The sequence below is a fragment of the Anguilla rostrata genome, chromosome 17, assembly GCF_018555375.3.
Source record: "Anguilla rostrata isolate EN2019 chromosome 17, ASM1855537v3, whole genome shotgun sequence".
Classification (NCBI taxonomy): domain Eukaryota; kingdom Metazoa; phylum Chordata; class Actinopteri; order Anguilliformes; family Anguillidae; genus Anguilla; species Anguilla rostrata.
This window is the reverse complement of record NC_057949.1, coordinates 28172980-28192425: the sequence shown is the minus strand read 5'-3', so window position 1 is coordinate 28192425 and position 19446 is coordinate 28172980. Positions and strand designations below refer to the sequence as shown.

At 49.1% G+C, this 19446-nt stretch overlaps 1 protein-coding gene across 1 annotated transcript in view; it reads left to right on the top strand.

Moving 5' to 3' along the window:
* Window positions 1–18150, top strand: part of LOC135243008 (protein FAM171A2-like) — a 31589-nt gene extending 13439 nt beyond the window's left edge. Inside the window, exons 4-8 of the mRNA XM_064314420.1 lie at window positions 4504–4665; window positions 4945–5124; window positions 9534–9647; window positions 10171–10297; window positions 12065–18150. Of these exons, the coding sequence (XP_064170490.1) occupies window positions 4504–4665; window positions 4945–5124; window positions 9534–9647; window positions 10171–10297; window positions 12065–13508 (2027 nt within the window). The 3' untranslated portion in view covers window positions 13509–18150. The remainder of the gene's footprint in view (window positions 1–4503; window positions 4666–4944; window positions 5125–9533; window positions 9648–10170; window positions 10298–12064) is intronic.
* Window positions 18151–19446: the final 1296 nt, after the last annotated feature.

Here is a 19446-nt window from a genome sequence, read left to right as displayed (position 1 = left end):
GTGACCTTGTGTTTGTCAGGAAAGGAAAACAGTCCCTTTACTGTCATTTAACCCTTTAAGGAGTGAGATCACAAATTTGTGATTAGAATGCTCTTAACTGAACATTCTGACGCTGATGTAACAATCACTACTGGTGACTGAAACCAGTGGAGTTCTAGAACACCGACTTAGAACGTCTTCGAAGGGTTACTTGTTACTTTCTTTGGGAAGTCCCCTGACTCACAGTGGCTTAAAGAGCATCGGAAGGTTTGGAGCCCAGAATCAGGTCTGATCCAGGCGGCACAGAAGCATTGGTAGTGTTTTGGTGAATACCGCGACTTTGATGCCGCTAAGCGAGCGTGGCCTTAAGATTCGAGCCTGCAGGAATGCGCTCGCAACCGTCCAGCCCCCCCCCACCCCCCGGTCTTCGCTTTTGTTTTTTTGATGTCTTCTCCTCTATCAGCATCTGGCTCTGGTTTGTATTAAAACCAGAATGGCTTCCTCCTCCCCTCTCTGTGGATTGTGGCCCAGAGTTTCCCTTCATTTCCGTGTTATGGTTGGACTCGAGCGCTGCGCTCCCTGTGGAGCAGAAGTCATCTGATTTCAAGGGATTTGCATGGTTGCCCACATGCATGTACATTTCTACATTTTGCATTGTTGTTATATTGGATGTCTGTATCATACATTGTTGTTCGCCAACAATGGCATTTGGGATTCTTGTATGTTGGGCATATTTGCTTATTTGTATTACAAATACTGAATGTTTTTTTTCTTTGTATGAAAAAAAGTGAACGCAGGAAGTTAATTTGGGTTTCGTTGTGAATGGCTGTGTTCTTCTTTGCACTGGCCGCACTGTGGATGGATGTGAGAGAGAGAGAGAGAGAGTGAGAGAAAGAAAAAAGAGAGAGAGAACACTGCTCCCAGGTGCCGTGCTAACTTGCTATTGCGTCTTTTTACGCAAATTATTCTCACTAGGTTGTCAGAAAATGGAAGGAAAGAAAATGTAACTGGCACCTGCTAACTGAATAACTAAACTCATGCAATCAGGCTCCCTCTTTGAAGTCTAATTACCACGTCTGACAGTAGCGTGCGGCGGCGACATGATTGGCTGGCGGCTTGAACAAAGGAAGAGGGGGAGGCGTGTGATTCGCTCCCGTGTCCTGCGGCGCGCGTGAATCGCGGCGACCGCGCCGAGAATGCGGAGAGGCTACCGGTGCCTGCCCTCGTCTGTGATTGGTCAGGTGTGCCTCGCGGGGCCCAAAGCGCAATATAACCAAAAAAAAGGGGGGATGGGGGGGGGGGGGTTAAAAGTGCAGGTTAAAAGAAGAGTAAATTGATCTGCAAAGAGCCTTGTGCTCTGCTGCAGCGGTTGCCATGGTTACGGTGTGATAGAAAGGGGCGGGGGTGGGCGTGTGCTGGAACTGTGTGGTAAAAGCCCCTCAGATGCATGCCACTCTATTAGAGTGGCTCCACCCCTTTTTTTTTTTTTTTTACCGTGTTCCGTAAGATTGCTGATCAGACAGATGGATTAAAAATGCCCTCCTTGCCCTATTGGGGAGGGTATTAGTACAGTTGGCCGTTATTGTATGAATGTAACATGTTGGCCTTTTTAATGTTGAAAATGATTTTTATTGTGGTGGGGGGGGGGTGATAAGAACAGTAATTATGTAGTAGTCGAGCATATCTTTTGTCTTTAGGGAAATCCGGATGTCAGCTTTGTATGCAGTCATTTACAAGGCTGATTATATTTCTTGGCTTTGAAGCTCTAGAGGATCAGATTGCATTGTGGGACAGAACAAAGGCATTAACTGAATTTGTCTGGCCAAAGCAAACACTGAGGAGAAACCCTTACAGTGCACCTTGTCAAGAACAATGAGCCAAGTATTCGATCAAATATATAATTTATTCTTTTCACAAATAGTTTGGCATATCCATTTTGTGTTAAGCTGCGCTAAAAATGTAAAAAATAAAATAAAGAAAAAATAAAGAAAATATATGTGTGTGTGTGTGTGTGTGCGTGTGAACGCACTGACATGCATGTGTGTGTGTGTGTGTGTGTGTGCGTGTGAGCGCACTGACATGTGTGTGTGTGTGTGTGTGTGGGACAGCCCTGCACAGCTGTATGCAGCTGACTGTCCTATGTTGCAGCCCTGTGCAGCTGACTGTCCCAGTTTGCAGCCCTGTGCAGCTGCATGCAGATCCCCTGCTGCGCAGTGGGCGTGCTGAAGCTGTCCAGCTGCGCAGCTGGGTGAAGCCAGTCCTGGCTCATCGTCATCAAAGCTGAGCAAAAAAAGATCTTTAATGGCCCTTAAGTGCCTGGCCCAAAGATCTACTGCAGATCAACTCCAGATGGTGGGATAATATTTTGGGCTAAAGAGCCACCCCACCTGTTGAAAAGAAGCACTTGAGACATCCGTGGAGTGCTCAGAGCAGCTGGGAGGTGTTTGGCTCATGGTAAGGAAATGGCCTGGACCGGTGTCCGCCTACTCTGCCAGTTTCTACTGCCTGTCTGCACCCCCAACCGTACCATAAACCTCTCAGTCACTGAGCCAAAATGGCCACCTGGACCGTGGTGATCATTGAGTACTCTTTTAAATGAAGTAAGATTTTTAAATGTAATGGCCAGTCCACCTGATGTCTAAATGGGTGGTTTTCTGCATCTGTTGCTCAGGTTTTTTTTTTTTTTTTTGATGAAAGTCTCCTGATTTCTTGGAGCTTTCTCCAGCTGGTCTGAAGATGGCTCCTCCCCTTTGCTAACTTGTAAACCTTCTAAGATGTTTTTTTTAAATATCAGCCTATTCATTTTAAGAGACAAAGTGAACGGAACAGAGAGAGAGAGAGATTTGTTTAGAGAGAGAGAGAGAAGAGAGAGAGAGAGATTTGTTTAGAGAGGGAGATGGTGCACCTCCAGGTCTCTCTCTTGGCCGGTACACAAAAATCCGTGCTGTCTCAGCGAATCAAAGGCCAGCTCGCTAAATGCTGATCGGACAGGGCGACCTGCGGGGCGGGGGGAGAGAGGAGGGGGGGGGGGGTGCATATTTTTAGGCCTCACCCCTCCACCTGTAGGCCATGCCAGGCGAACGGGGGGTACAGACTGCGGCACAGCGTGGCAGGGCATGGCATGGCGTGGCGTGGCACAGCGAGAAAGGGTGCGCCTGCCAAACTGCCAGCTTCACCCACCGGACGGGGTCCAAACACGCCTCGCCCTCACGCGGCTCTGGCCCAAAGACTCCTCGTGTGACAGCCTTACCCATCCCAGGCCTCACCATTTGCTGCCTGGCTATCACACATTTCTGCCCTCATTTGGTCCCATATGATGGCTTCACTGTTTCAGGGTTCCTGATGAAAGCACTGAAAGCACTGAAAAAAGCGGTGTGAATCGGGTGTGAATGTTGGCATATTTTCAAAGTTCTTGGTTTTCTGTGTATTTATGCTGTTAGTAAATCTTTGCTTTTTTTCCATAGCTACACAGAACCCACACAGCAGGGCCATAACTACCATGTTTAGTTCTATGTCTATTTCCACGACACATGTTTAATCTCATTCCTATGTGCAGCGCTTGCACCCTAAAATGCATCCTCAATTAAATGACTTTAAATGCTGTACAACGTTGCGTGTAAGTGCTACAGCAAGGGTTGGTGCGTGCGTTGAGCAGAGTGGTTAGTGTGCGTGCGGTTAGCAGCAGAGTGGTTAGTGTGTGTGCGGTTACCAGCAGAGGGGTTAGTGTGCGTGCGGTTAGCAGCAGAGGGGTTAGTGTGCGTGCGGTTAGCAGCAGAGTGGTTAGTGGCAGAGCAGTTACCAGCAGTACAGTTAGCGGCAGAGCAGTTAGCAGTTAGTGGCAGGGCAGGTAGTGGTGGAGGGCTTTCTCCACCCTAGCTCCCCAGTGGTGGACGACTCCCGTCCTCCGACTCCCTCACATCCATCTCTGCGTGGCCTAGACCATCTCTCAGATACCTATACCACTGCTGTAATTTATATTTTTAAAATTTCTGTCACTGTTACATGTGCCTCCTGCATCTGGTAATTGTATTTGTCTATCGCTATTCTGCTAGTGGCTTTGCAGATGTTAGCCGATATTCATTGTTCGGCTAGAATAGCTGTACAATAAGTACTGTACCTACTGACTGTTCAGCATGTCTACGATCTAAGATCTGTACGCGCTTGATAAAGTCCAATAATGTAGTATAAGGGCAGTTAGAACAGCAGTTCGCAGTGCAGTTGCGCAGAGCGGTTGCACAGCTTGACATCAGTTAGGCAGAGCGTTACACAGCAGTAGCAGTAGGGCAGTTAATGGTGGGCATTAGCGCAGGCGTTAGCGACGGCAGTGCAGGCAGTTAGTGCGGGATTGCAGCAGGCGTTGCGACAGATTAGCAGTAGGGCAGTTAGTGGTGCAGGGCAGTTGCGGAGGCTGTGCAGGATAGAAGCAGGCGGTTAGCGACAGTGCAGTTAGCAGTAGGGCAGTAGTGCGGCAGTTGGAAGCGCGGCGGAAGTTGACTGGCTCAGCCAGTCGCTCTCTCCCCGCAGGGTCGAGGCGCCAGCCCTGGGTGCAGTTCCAGAGGAGGGCCATCGGGCTGACCCTCAACTCCACCTACGCGGAGCTGACCGCCATGCTGACCGCCGCCAAGAGCCAGTACGAGATCGGGGGATTCCCCTACCCCCTGGGCCAAGAGAGCGCCAACAGCACGGGTGAGAGAGGCGGGGGGCCCTGACCCACTTCCACATCCCCATGGTAACATGAACAATGGGCATTCCCCTTGTAATAATTCCATTAAGCCTTTGAAGGGAAGATTTTTTGGAATGTTTTTTTTTTCTTTGTTTGTTTTTTTTTTCAGGTGTTGCTCACATAAAATGTCCTGGAAATCCCCACACAAACAGTGTGATTGGTCCAGTATTCTACATTTATGTCTGCGGTGGCTGATGATGTCATTGGGGGGGGGCGTGTCTTTTCTGTCCGGTTCTCTCCAGGAAGTGACATCGGCTGGGCAGACCTGACGGCTGTGGCTGCTGTCAGCGCCCACCTCTTGGACCAGAATGGGACGGTGGTCCAGGTGTCGGACCCCGTGCACATCTCCATCCCGCTGCCCTCCGACACGCCCGTCAGGGCCGCCACCAGCGTCCCCGTGTGGAGGTTCGAGGCCCAGAAGGGTGAGGGGGATTACCCATAATGCATCTCTCCAAGGAAGCTCACCCACAGGCCTGCGACTACATCACAGCCCACCTAGTCAGAGTAGAGTGTGGGGCTCAGCTGAGGTAAAAAATCAAGGCTCAGAAAGTAAAATTCGTCCCCAGTACTTTTTACAATCACAGATTTGCTAATTGGCAAAATTCTTCAGCCAGGAGGTGAAACTAATTAGTAAAATCAGCTGGTTGAGTTCAAGAGTGCTAGAAACACATGGCAGACCTTTCATTTTCTGACCCCTGGACTTTTTACCTCTGGTGCTCAGTTCAGTGTATGATCAAAACACCAGATGTCTGTTAGCCGATTGAGCTAACAGGAGTTCTTTTATATCTTTCAGGCGTGCTGGGTGGTGACCAGCATGTTGTTCTTAAATAAGGCTGTGAATCATCTGGTCCTTTTGCTCCCACTTACCAAAGCAGCGTAGAAATTCAGCAGTCGTCACCATGGTGACACATAGTTGCACAGCGGTTCCCTCTTTAGTATAAAGCAAAAACCTTTACCGACAGAGGAGCTTTGCACAGAGTCTTTTTCACTGAAACAAGACCAGGTTAAAACCTAGTGTATGGCTGGACCGAACCGGCCGACGTCACAGACATGCGTGGTGTAACTTCATCACTCACTCAGTCACTCGTTCAGTCAGTCAGTCAGTCACAGACATGCGCGGTGTAACTTTATCACTCACTCACTCAGTCAGTCAGTCAGTCAGTCACAGACATGTGTGGTGTAACTTTATCACTCACTCACTCACTCAGGCAGTTAGTCACAGACATTCGTGTTTGTAGGGCTGGCCCCGCGGTCCAGCCAAGAAATGAACACCCAAAGGAACTTGTATAGAAATGTAATATCTGCAAATACATCCTCTGTTCGAGCTCACGCGTGAAAATGAAACCGCGAGCAGGAGCTGCATTAATCCCCGGGAAAGCGATGCCAGTGGTGCTCGGTGCAGTAAATGGAAGATGCTTTTCATCAGCCTAATCCCAGCAGATTCGACCTCGGAAGGGTTAATCCACGCAAGCTGGGAGCCCAGAGCCCGGAGCATGAATTACATCACCGAAAATGCTTTTATACGACATTACACACGCGGTCAGAGAGACTCCTGCTGAGTGGCCATACCCCTGTCAGCTGGGCAGCTGAGGTGGAAAATCCAGGTTCAGAAAGTAATGAAGTCTTCCCCAGTATTTTGTTCCAGTCACCTGGATTTGCTCATTAGCATAATTCCTCAGTCCAGAGGATGAGCTAATTAGCGAAATCAGAGTTCATGGGTGGAAGGAACTCATGGCTGGACTTTTCCTGGAGCTCTAAATGTCCTGTAGGTTTTCATTTCAGCTCTAATTTGGCACGACTGCCTCTACTAATTAGCAGCTCAATGTGATCTCTAGTAGATAATTCAGTAGTTTTTTAAAATCAATACCACATGCACATTCCTCAGTGTGTCTGGCATAGCACACAGGATGACTCGCAGGTGGTTCCAATAATAAGAACAGGTACCAGGAAGCACTGTGCTGCACACACCTGAGAGGCAGGTAGGAGGAAGGACTACATGTGTCCAGTAGAGGGCGCTGTGACAAAGGATATGGCATTCATTGTTCTCTCATAGTGCATTTCAGGGAAGTGTAAGAACGTGGAGAACGAGCGGCAGAGTTGCATCGTGGGGCTGTTTGGAAGCTCAGGAAGCTGTCTAAGGTGGAGGGGGAAAGGGGTGACATTGTGGGGTAGCGCTGCCCAAAATGGGTCAAACGGGCTGTCCCACATCTGTGTTTCCACTGTGTGGGCGACAGCAGCTGTGCGGTTTCTCCACAGCTGTCTCCCTGGATTTCCAGCTTTGGCGCAACCATCTGCCAGGAAGCCACGTCTTTCTTATCTGGCTGTCTGTCAGTCGTCAAGGGATACAAACAGTCCCCCATTCCAAACCTCTCTGAAGTTACACACACTTATACATCACACACGCACACACATATACACACACACACACACACACACACACATACACACACACACACATATACACACACACACATACACATAACCATGCACATCACACACCCATCACACACACACAAAGTACGCATGTACACACACGCGCACACACACATACACGCACATCACATACCCATCACACACACATGCAACACACACACACACACAAGGGGAGAGAGCTCTTTCACTTCTGTCCTCAGTCAACTGAAATAAATGACATTGTTCGGTATGAAACATTGCTGTCAGTCAGGCTCTGTCAGAACTGTTCATGTCTTCTTACTGCACAGCTTGATGCCTGTGAGAAAGAAGATTTACAGCCTTGTCTCAGAGTGTTAAATATGCGGCGTGTTTCATAGATTTTAATGGGGGGAGAAGCCCATGGCGCCCATTTTGCTGTATCCCAGTGTAATAAATCGCGCGCTGCAGCAGCAGTTAAACCGGCGAGTTTTAGCGGCAGCTAATCTGTGACGGCTCGCGACCGCGCGGCTCGTTTGTGCGCCTTAATGGGCCGGCGGCTGGGCTGTCAGTCAAGGAGAGCGTCTGAGAACTTGGCGGCTTCGTCTCCCTGCAGCCTCGTTCGAAACGGAAGTGTAATAATCGGTGTGTGCGCGGGTGGGCCTAAAAAAACCCAGCCCGACCGCACGGCTACCGGCTACATGGCTACGCGGCTACGCGGCTACATGGCTACATGCGATGGAGGTGGCGAACTGTGACAGAGGGAGGGAAGTTAAAGAAAAAAGTATTCGGTCTCACGAAGTGCCGCCGCCCCCCCCCACCCCACCCCTCCCTCGGGAGGAAGTCCAGCCCGTGTAGGCCCCTTTGATCCCCTCCACCTCCCACCCCCCGCCGGAGTTTGTGGTGGGGGGGGGGGGGGTGGCAGCCTGACGCTCCCTCTCCAGAAGCCCCAGGGCTGATGGGTTTGTAGCATCATTGTTTTTCCACACTCAGGCATGTCAGGGGAGTCCTCTGTGGCCTCCATTGTTGTTGTTATGGCGACTGAGCAGGCACAAAGAGGATTCCAGGCTCCAAATCAGCGGCAGGCCTAACCCTGCGGCACTCTGCTGCCCCCTAGTGTCTGGGGTCTGAACCTTGAACCTGTTCAGTTGGCTGACATTCCTGGAAACCAGAAAAAAGGGGTGACATGCTATCAATCGCTCACTGATATTAACCAGTTGTCTGGTTTAGCTGTGTAAGGCAAAACCTTTTTTCAAGTGTTCAAGTCAGTTTTGATCAACATCTCACTGCAGCTCCACCTGTTTTGTGATTCGTCAATCCTCGCTCTCATTGATATTCGGCGTACACGCCTGCTAGCGCATTGAGCTGCAGCGCGTGGTAAAACTTTCACTTGCTGGCGCTTGCTGGGTTTCAGGGGGGGGTTGAGAGAACAAAAAAAAAGATATGACCCGCATAAACCCTTTGGAACTCATTTCCTGAATATAAATTTGTTCTTTGTTTATTTTGGGTGCTGGAAGAGATCACTGGCGAAATGAGAAGTCTTATTGCGGGTTCGTGCGCGACGTGTGATCTGAGGTGTGAGATTGCCTGGTTCACAGCAGTGTCCCCAACGGGGGTCTATATCTGCGAGGCGACAGCGTCAGATCCGCCGTACCGCCGCCAGGTCTGAGCCTGCCTCAGAGAACATGGCGGCGCGTTACCAGGCGGCGTGTAGATCACAGAGCAGGGGTCTGCAGCCCTGGTCCTGGAGAGCCACAGAGCTCTGCCGCTCGTTATTGTTACTCCGCGCTTGATTAATCAATTAGAGCAGCTGATTACACTGTTCACTCGCTTCACTTGGCTGTTGGGTCTGAAAAAAGAGAAAAAAAGGGGGTAGTGAGAGAAGGGGAAGTACAAGAGAAAGAGAATGGGGGAAGGAGAGAAGGGTAAGAAAAAGATAAATGGGGAAGGAGAGAAGGGGAGGACAAAGAGAAAAGAGGGGGGAGTGAGAGAAGGGGACGTTGGGGACCGACAGGGTTGTCGGATTCGCCTGTCAGGATGCGTTATGCCACAGCTCTCTCCTGTCCCAGCCCCAGGGCATGCTGGGAAATCATAACCATATAAAAATCGCTTGCTATTGCAGCTCTGGGACCCATTTGCTTGAATTAAAATGGTTTCTTTGCTTACACTCTAATTTGCAATTGCTTATATTTTTCAAGCATTATGTTTGTTTGTACAATACATTCTGCTAATGTAAGCAACACGGCGTAGTTAGAACTCAGACACTTATGTGTGCATTGCAATGTATCTCATTTAGGGCCCAGTGGTGCATGTTTGCATGGGTCAAACATGCATTTAGTGTCATTTTAACTTGTGCCATCTTAAAAAGACCTCACTGTGTCGTCCTGGCAACGCTCCTGTCTGATGTTGCATTGATTGATGGCTGATTGCCTTCTTCTCGCAGGTCTGTGGGTCAGGAACGGGACGGGGTACATTAAAAAGGACGGGACACAGATGACATGGAGTTTCGTGGCCTCCCAGCTGGGCTACTGGCTGGCAGCCTTTCCAACAGACACAGGTACCCTTCACACACACACCTGGTGCTCATGGGATATGGCTCAGCATTCCAGGGTCAGCACTCCAGGATCAGTATTCCAGGGTCAGCATTCCAGTTTCAGTTTTCCAGGGTCAGCATTCCAAGATTAGTATTCCAGGATCCGTATTCCAGGTTCAGCCTTCCAGGATCCCAATTCCAGGATCAGCATTCCAGGATCCGTATTCCTAGCCTGCAGTGAACATCAGGCTGTATGGGAATTTTCTATTCATATTTAGACATTTAGAAGATACACTTAGCTTCTTTACACACCGCAGACTACAGCTAAGCTTGGAGTCAGAGGAAGACCTTTCTTTTGTGGCAAAGTGCCTTCTCATAAAATAATAATGATTCTTATTATAATAATAATAATTTCAGATTTCATATTCAGAGTCATCTGTGGCGAACTTAATGCTATCAGTTCTTCTGGCTGGCTCACTGTGATTAAGACATTGATAGCAGTAGTGTTCTCACCCTGGTGACTTGTGGGATATCTCTGGTCCTCCAGGCATGGCTGTGAACCCCCCGGGCCTGGGTGACATCACCACGTACCACACCATCTTCCTGCTGGCCATCCTGGGCTCCCTGGCCCTGCTGGTGCTGGTGCTGCTGTGCCTTCTGCTGTATCACTGCAGGTACGGGCCCTGGCCAAACCACACGCTGTTCCCCCGTACACGCCAAAAATTGAAGGTCCCCCCACCGTCTGGTCCGCAACTGAAATGCATCATCATCATCATCATCATCATCATCACAGGCGTTTAGCAGACGCTCTTATTCAGAGTGACTTACACTAGTTTTTTTTTTACATAGCATTTACATTGCATCCATTTATACAGCTGGATATATACTGAAGCAATGCAGGTTGAGTACCTTGCTCAAGGGTACAACGGCAGTGTCCTAACAGGGAATCAAACCTGTGACCTTTAGGTTACCAGACCAGTTCCTAACTCGTTCCTTACACTGCCCCCCCAGGCAGTTCCCCTTCCCCCTCCCCCTTCAGTGCACCCACACTGCAAGAGTCAAAAATAAGTCAATCCTAAAGTATTTTAGTCTCATATTTGGATTTTAAAATGTATTTCTATTACCTTTTTGCTGAAGAAGACAAAAACATTGCCAATGAGGTGAGGCAGTTTGACTCATTTCAAGATTGACCGATAGTGTAAGAACACTTGTCAAGCAAGCTGTGTCGTAAACCAAGATAATACTTGTAATGAAACTTCAAATTTTTTATTTTTTTTTTTCAAGACAAAAACACTTGTTTGTCTTGAAAGACAGGCTTTTTCTGCTGATCCATGACTGGATCTCTGGTGCCAGCACTGGGCACAGCCCTCCATGAGGGTCAGCGTAAATCTGTTTGGTGCTTCATATGCAAGTGGTTCCCAAACTGTATGAACCCGTGACCCAAGTGAGCATGTACAGTTCTGAGGTCATCTCAAGTTAAAATGTAGCTGAATTATCAGCTCAAAACTGCAGGCCTGAGCTGTGTTTCCTGCTGTGCTCTCCCCGATTGTGAAACTCCCTCTTATCTTTCATCAGAAATGCTGAAGCTACCGCTATTTTTAAAAGCCAGCTGAATGCCTTCCTCTTTGATTGGGCTCGTAGCAAATAATGTGCCACAGAATGAAACACGCTTAGCCTTTTAGTGTCCTTTTTTGTTCATTGTTTTGGTTTTGTCTCTTTTTTTCTCACTACTTTGCTCTTAATTGTTCTGTGCCTTGGTGTGAAGAATGCTATATTAAAATAATATTGATTGATTGATTGAATTCTTTTGCTATTCAGATTCAATTCAAATTTAATTAATTGTGAATATTTGTATTATCTCCTGCCAAGCAATCAGAACAGTGCAATGGTAAAATAACAACTGAGACTAGCAAAATAAACACCATGGATTTTCTCATCTAAACAAAAATAATAATTTTATTTATACTTTTCTTGCTCGGCTTTCAAACCATATAATCCAAGGGCAATAAAAGAGATGAATTAAACAAAATGAACAAAGAGGACACACTAATGTAATATGCAGAAGCAGTGAAATAAAAACATTGCGCAAAAACAGAAAACAAGCACTATAAAAATGGCAGTGATACGCTTGTCAAAACAGCAGCTCAGACTTTTGCTCTTTTTTTTCATGTTTTCTTGAGTGTAAAAGGACTGAAAGGCTTTTAGGAATTAGTGGCACATTGCATTGCATTCATTTTGCTCCTTGGGGGGTTCAGGCCTGGTTTTTGCTCTTTTTCTGCTTCTCTGCAAAGCGTCTTTGTGGCAGTTTTCTCTGAAGAACGCCACACAGATAAAATGCATTTGACTTGACTTATTCGGGACGTGAAATCACGTGGATGTCAGTCACCCGCGGGTGTTCTGTGACCCCTCTCCTCCCTCCCCTCTGTGTGGTGTCGTTTCAGGAGGAGGTGCCTGAAACCGCGGCAACAGCACCACAAGCTGCAGGTGTCCTCCGCGCTGGACGGCTCCAGGCGGGACCAGGGGACCTCCACCTCGCACCTCCACCTGATCAGCAGCGGGCGCCCGGACGCGGGCACCGCCTGCGCCGGCGACGCCGACGGCCTCAAGACCGAGCTGACCTCGCGGGACGAGTTCTTCCGGGACGTCCCGGCCCACAAGTCAGCGCGGGTCAACACGGGCACGTACACGCGCAGGGGCGAGGGCTTCCCGCCGAAACCCGCCAACCCCGGCGACGCCCGGAACCAGGACAAGCGGCGCAACGGCGGCGGCGGCGGCGGCAGCGCCAACGACAACCAGGGCTACGCCTCGGACCCGCCCTCCCCGCCGCCCGCCTTCGCCGGGCGCTACCAGGACAGCCGGCCGCCCGAATACTCCGCCTCCCAGCCGGCGGACCCCCTGGCCCGGGCCAACACCCAGCCGGGCCAGCTGATCTTCTGCAGCTCCATGGACCAGATGAACGAGAGCATGTACCGCAGCGTGGTGCCCACGCTGGTCATCCCCGCCCACTACATGCGGCTGTCCTCGGACCTCTCCGCCGTGGAGCAGGCCCTGGAGCAGCAGCAGCTGCAGCAGCAGGACCGCGAGGGCATCCAGGTGAGCGTGACGCTGCCCCGCCCGCGGGGGGCCCCGGGCCAGCAGGGCCCCCCCCAGCAGCAGCAGCAGCAGCAGCAGCAGCAGGGCCAGCGGGGCGGCCTGCCCCAGCAGCAGCAGGAGGGCGAGGACGCCGTGCGCATCCCCGTGCTCTTCGACGACTCGGCCATGAGCCAGATGAGCGAGGAGCTGCAGGCGCTGACCGAGCAGAAGCTGCTGGAGCTGGGGGTGAAGCCGCACCCCCGCGCCTGGTTCGTCTCCCTGGACGGCCGCTCCAACTCGCTGGTGCGCCACTCCTACATCGAGCTGGGGAACGAGCGCGGCGGCGTGGGCCTCGGCGGCGTGGGCGGCGGCTCGCGTCCCGGCGATGGCGTGGGCCCCGCCCCCGGCAGGGCGGAGTCCCGCGGCGGCCGGCAGCCCCAGCGGACGCCGGGGGAGCGCAGGGGTCGGGCCGCCAAGGCCTACGCCAGGCCGGCGTGCGCCAACGACCCCAAGACCGCGGCCGCCGTCGCCGATGGCGAGGGCAGGGCTGCCCCGAGCTCGCCCGAGGACAACTCCCTGGCCCCGCTGCTGGACGAGGCCCCGGGGCCGCGGGGGGCCACCTTCCCCCGCCGGGGGCCCAACAGCTCCCGCGCCGGCGGCGGCGGTGGCGGCGGCGGGACACGGCGGAGCTCGGCGACCAGCCCCGAGGTGGAGGAGAACGACCTGGACGACAAAGACGACGACGGGGAGAACAAGAAGAGCCCCTGGCAGAGGCGCGAGGAGCGCCCCCTAATGGTCTTCAATGTGAAGTAGCCCTCGTCTCGCCCTCGCCAGGACCCCGAGGCCCTGTGTCCTTATAGACAGTGTCTTCATTGACTCTTCCTGAAACCCATTTGGGGGGGGGGGCGGATTCTGGTCACCAAAGGAATCGGGAGAACAGCACAGCCAACGACCTGTAAAATGTGAGAAATAGGATCCACAGAGCCCCTGTGCTTGGAGCCATCCACTCCTGTGAGGGGGGAGGGGGGGGGATTTCTTCACCTCCCTCTAACTTCCGTGAACCCTTGGGCCTCTTTCCTTAGCATCTATCCCAGCATTCCTAGCATGCAAATATGCCATACCCCCCCCTCCCCCCCCTTTAGTGTTCCTCATTTGACCCGAGCTCTGAGGAACCCAGTAACACTACAGAGGCTAACAACGAGAGAACCCAGTGGAATTGTGGGACATTTTGATTTCATCTCTCCTTTTCAGTATTTTTCATTAGCGAGAACACTGTTGACCTCACTTTTCGCAAGGCCCTCATTTGTCCGGAGAGATCCCTGGGACCAGTAGTGCGGGTGTTGCAGTACTTCCGTGTGACCAGAGGGAAACGCGCTGGCTCAGCTGAACTGTGTGGAACGAGCACATCAGCACGTAATCACAGACGGAACAGGAGGTTCCTCCATCTTCCTCTAACTTACTTGAACCTAAATCACAGACGGAACAGGAGGTTTGATGGAAGGTCTGGGTTCTTCTTCTCTGTCACTCGTTGCTTTTGAGCATCTTGGAGAAGGTTTTCTCTGAACTGTGGGGTTCCTGCAGTTAGGAATGGACCTGGAGCTTGGTAGCGTGCTTTGGTGGAGTCGCCCTGGAAATACTGCATTTTTTGGCATTTTGACACCATTTTGTTTCGAGAGTTTACTAATCATATGATGGCTGCGGGTGTCTGATCAGATACTGGCACAGTGCTTACTGAAACCTGGATAACACCACAAAAAGATAACTTTTTTAAGTGCTGAAAAGAAACTGCGGACATTTATCATTTATGTTCAGTTTTACTTGGGAGACCATCCCTGTGTGTATCATATGTGGAAGCGGGCATAAGAAGAAAAGTAATGTTTTCCAGTGGCCATTTGAGAGCAATTAGAAGTAATATTTTGAGGCCATAAACAATTAGTACTTTACACACTAAATTAGCACAGGATTACCTTTAAGATATATCAGGTATTTCATAATCTCCCACAAGATTATGTATTTCATAATCTTCTGAATAACAGAAAGTGACAAATGTACAGTCTAAAGATAGTTTCCCTATTCAAAAGCTTCCACCTCAATTTCTTATAGTAGCAAAGGGAACTTACCGTATTAAATAGGGACCCAACATTAATCCCTATAAACTTTGGCAGGCTTAAAACTCAATCTTTAAACTAAATCCGTGTGACAAACTAATATAGTACATTTAGTACTAGTGATGGTAGTGATAATATTTGTTTGTTTTTTTGATGAGGTTCCTCCTCTGTAGCGTATTAAGCACCTGGAACTGTTATGAATTATTTGGTCTCGTGGAGATCACATTTGCTACGTATGACTCTTGCCAGAGCAGAGCATTTTTTGATTTCGCAGTTTCGCAATGGCTACAAACACAGCTCACCCGTGTGATTTCCAGTGATGGGGAAATGGCTTGACCCCGTCTGCTCATTTTGATATAGACTAAAATGGCGAAGTTCCACTCGAGACGTTTACGTTTCTATACGGTGTTAAACTGCTGACTATTCGACGAGCTAATTACAATCGCTGCGCTGTGTCCTCACAGTGCCTGGAGCTGCCCCCGTTTGTTCAGTAGTTAGCATTCTCTCCGGTTCCAGATCTCCGAATTTCCTCTCTTTCTCTCTCTCTCTCCCTCTCTCTTTTCCTTTAGTCTTTCGGAGGTCATTACCGCTTTGGAGCGCTGTTGTGCCACGCTGGAAAGAGCTGCAGTGGAGCTATTTAGCGCATCAGCACGTAGCGTAGCACACGCAGGCTCGAAGCGGACTCTAACGGGAACTTTGTGTTACCGAGCGCGTGCTTGTAGGTGTACGCTTACACACCGCAGCTACTCAGAGGCCCGCCATTTACATCCGCTACACTTGCAGTAGCGAGGGGACATTTTTGTGGAAAGGAAACTGAGAGGATGTCTGTGTTCGCTGGATACAGGACCAGAGCCAAAATGGAGGGAGGGGGGCACAGTGGACCAGGCTCGCCCTGTTCCGCAGTAAGCAAAAAAGCAATGTCTGAGCCACAGATGAGCATCCAGGAGCCCCAGAGACCCACAATGCATCATTCTCTTGCTCCCAAGTGCCTTCACTTCCCCTGCTGTAGTGGCCAGCACAGAAGGGCCTTTCTTAGCATGTGATAACAGATGCTTTGTGAGTGCAATCAGATCCAGGTCCTTTAGCATTGTAGAGACAAGCATGTGAGCTCACACTCCTTCCCCTCCCATTACTGAGCATGCTCAGTGATGCCAATGACTAGCACTTTTCCCCATAATGGCGTACACTGCAACAAAAAAAAAAGTTTGTCTTAACAAGTGCTTTAAAATCTTATTTCTTTCTCTCAAGTAGAAAATATTAGCTTGTTTTAAGTTACTTTTTGCTTGACAAGTGAAATTGTTCCCATTGACTAATCTTGAAATGAGTCAAACTGTCTGACCAGATGTGTTCCTCTCACCACTGATTCTGGATCAGTGCTGGAGAGCACTGTCTCCACAGGGTGTACTTCTCTCCACTGATTCTGGATCAGTGCTGGAGAGCACTGTCTGCTCAGTGTGTTCCTCTCACCGCTGATTCTGGATCAGTGCTGGAGAGCACTGTCTGCTCAGTGTGTTCCTCTCACCGCTGATTCTGGATCAGTTCTGGAGAGCACTGTCTGCTCAGTGTGTTCCTCTCACCACTGATTCTGGATCAGTGCTGGAGAGCACTGTCTGACCAGCGTGTGCCTTTCTCCACTGATTCTGGATCAGTTCTGGAGAGCACTGTCTGCTCAGTGTGTTCCTCTCACCGCTGATTCTGGATCAGTGCTGGAGAGCACTGTCTGACCAGCATGTGTCTTTCTCCACTGATTCTGGATCAGTGCTGGAGAGCACTGTCTGCTCAGTGTGTTCCTCTCACCACTGATTCTGGATCAGTGCTGGAGAGCACTGTCTGACCAGCGTGTGCCTTTCTCCGCTGGCTGTCACCAGACCATAAAATGAATAACAGGAAGCACTCTGCCTTGGGTACCCTACACACGACTTTCAAAAACCTAACAGCCATAGCTCAGGAGGTAAGACCGATTGTCTGGCAGTCGGAGGGTTGCCAGTTCAAACCCCGCCCTGGGCGTGTCGAAGTGTCCTTGAGCAAGACACCTAACCCCTAACTGCTCTGGTGAATGAGGGGCATCAATTGTAAAGTGCTTTGGATAAAAGCGCCATATAAATGCAGCCCATTTACCATTTACCATAGACCGTCTCACGTTTAATGACCGTGTCGTATAAAAATTGCGTGCTACGTCCAGGCTAGGAACGCTCGCGCTACGCGCGTAGCCACAGGCAGCGGTCACGGGGGGGGTCACACGCTACACGGGCCACGCCCGAAGCGATGACATCATATCGGTTTAATATTCCCGCAAGAGATGTTAGCTGGCTTGAGGCTGGATCGGGAGGGCTGTGGATGAGCCTCTGGCCGCCTAATTCTAAATCTGGCAACCCTAAGAGCAACGCAGTGGTCTTCATTCATACCATGTTTCGGGCATTAAAAAATGCACACCCTCCTGGTGTACTTTTGTTCCTGAATGTTGTCCTGCACTGCTGTCTTCAGATACCTTTTTTGTTTTTACTGTGGTTGCAGACCTCAGAATTTCGCTTTTGTTCATTAGGCTGTTTTAAAGTGAATTAGATGTGAGGGGTTTTTTTTTTTGTTGTTGTTGTTGTTTTGTTTTGTTTGATAAGACTGTGTAAAGAGATCCTGTAAATCCATTTTGTTTAACCCCAACCTGTGGTAAACTTCAGGCTTCAGCTATCAATCAGACATGATGTTGGCTTTGTGAATTTCACTGTCTTTGTCCACTAACAGCGCTGGCAAGAAAATGTCTAAGCTAGCTTTCTGTGAATCATTCCTGCCCACAACTAGAACATGAGTCCACATAAGGTGAGGCTGTTACACACTCATGTGGACGGTTGAACTATTTTGTATTTTGTGAACATATGAATAATGAATTATTAATATCAGTACCTTAGTCCTGAATCGTTGCTTTATATGGTTGAAATTGTTTTCAACTGTTTGTTGGGTCGTTGCCCAGAATTGGTCACCGAGGGCCAGTCTGCGATGGAGAGTTCTAATCTCCACTAGGTGGCAGCATTGGGCAAAAAAAAAAAACTGCTGCCAAGTTATCTATGAGCTAGAATGATGGTGCAGTGTAACATTTGAAGTGTTTCCCTCCCTGTTTCATGCACATAAATGGTTTTGATATATAAATGAGAATGTGTTGTGAATCAAAAAACCCTACTTGACTGGTTAAACGTTTGTGATCGCTTGATCTACTAGCCTCACTGATGCCACACTCACTTCCTTCTCACTCGTGTTCTGATAGAGTCTCTGCCTTTTATGCTTGCTCTTCTTTAAAATAAACAAAAACGTTATTGTACAAAAGATTAAAGCTTTTAATGAGGTATGTTTCAAGAGAGTGTTTATCCTGTCTGTTCTTTCGTGTTATGGGTCCCTCTAGTGGACTTATTATGAAGGTTTGTTGCAGTGGCTCACAGAGAAGTTAATCCATGTTACAGTAAAGTTGCGAAAGGCCAATGCCCTTTTTAGCTTCCTGAAGAAAAGCAAATGTTTTTTTATTTTATTTTATTAAATCAACTCAGCAATCTACAGATGCTGACACACCAGGGCCACTGAAAACAATACAATCTGCAAAATACAGAGTGCAGTTTTCCTCCCGAAATGCACTAGTGTACGGTTTGTGTTGCAGTGCTACATACAGATATTTTTGTACCCTGCTGTGGTGTGTGGGTTGACCAGCGGTGTTTCCGGGACTCAGGTAAACAGCGTGGTAAACAGGTGGTCACCACCCACACTTTACCTGTTTAGGCACAAGACAGCCTTCCTCGATTTTTAGGTCTCAGTCATGATCAAGCGTTGACTACTCTTTCCCAGTTATCCACAAGGCCTGGATTCAATCAGAGTATAATTTTTAGTGATTCTATTTTGGATCACCTGTATTAATTTCTGTTTGTGAAGATGTGTGTTTGACATGCCAGACAAATATTATGAATACAATGCCAAAGAAATTGATTCGCATAAAATGCATAGTGCGTGAAAGTGCTTTTTTATGATGGCAAGCAAACATGCAATCGCACTCCTTCTCTGAAATGAGCGCGAGGAAGTGATTCTGCGCCCCCCATCCACATCGAAAGTATTAGCGAAAATGCGATAGCTGGTCATGTGATGAGAAGGAACTTAATGCAAGTGACAATCAACTGCTATGTTTTAACCCCTGTATTGTTTGGCTTAACATTTGTAACGTATTATCGCACAAACACAAACCGATCTCTCGCGCAGCCTACTACCAAATTTCAATCTAAATTACCTCTCTGTAGCTTTCCACGCTTTATGTAGACTTTAATCAAAATGTTTCTGTCCCCTTTATTTGAATCGAGGCCATAGATTTGTGTACTATAATAACATCCAAAAAGATATTTGATTACTAGCGGTACAATTTAGAGGTGAAACCACTATAAAATGCGAACACAAGCAAAAAAAAAAAAAAACAACAACCAACCCAACCCCTAATTGTTACTGCTGACGCTGGGTCTCATTTTTGATGAAAAGGGGAAGGTAACTTGTAACTTTATGATAAACGTGACAACGTTGCTGCGTGAATTAATACTAGCAAGGCACAATCTTTCAGCCGCGTGTGTGCGCGCGTGTGTGGCTGCGCGTTCCCAGCAGCAGCAATAAAACGAAGTTTATTA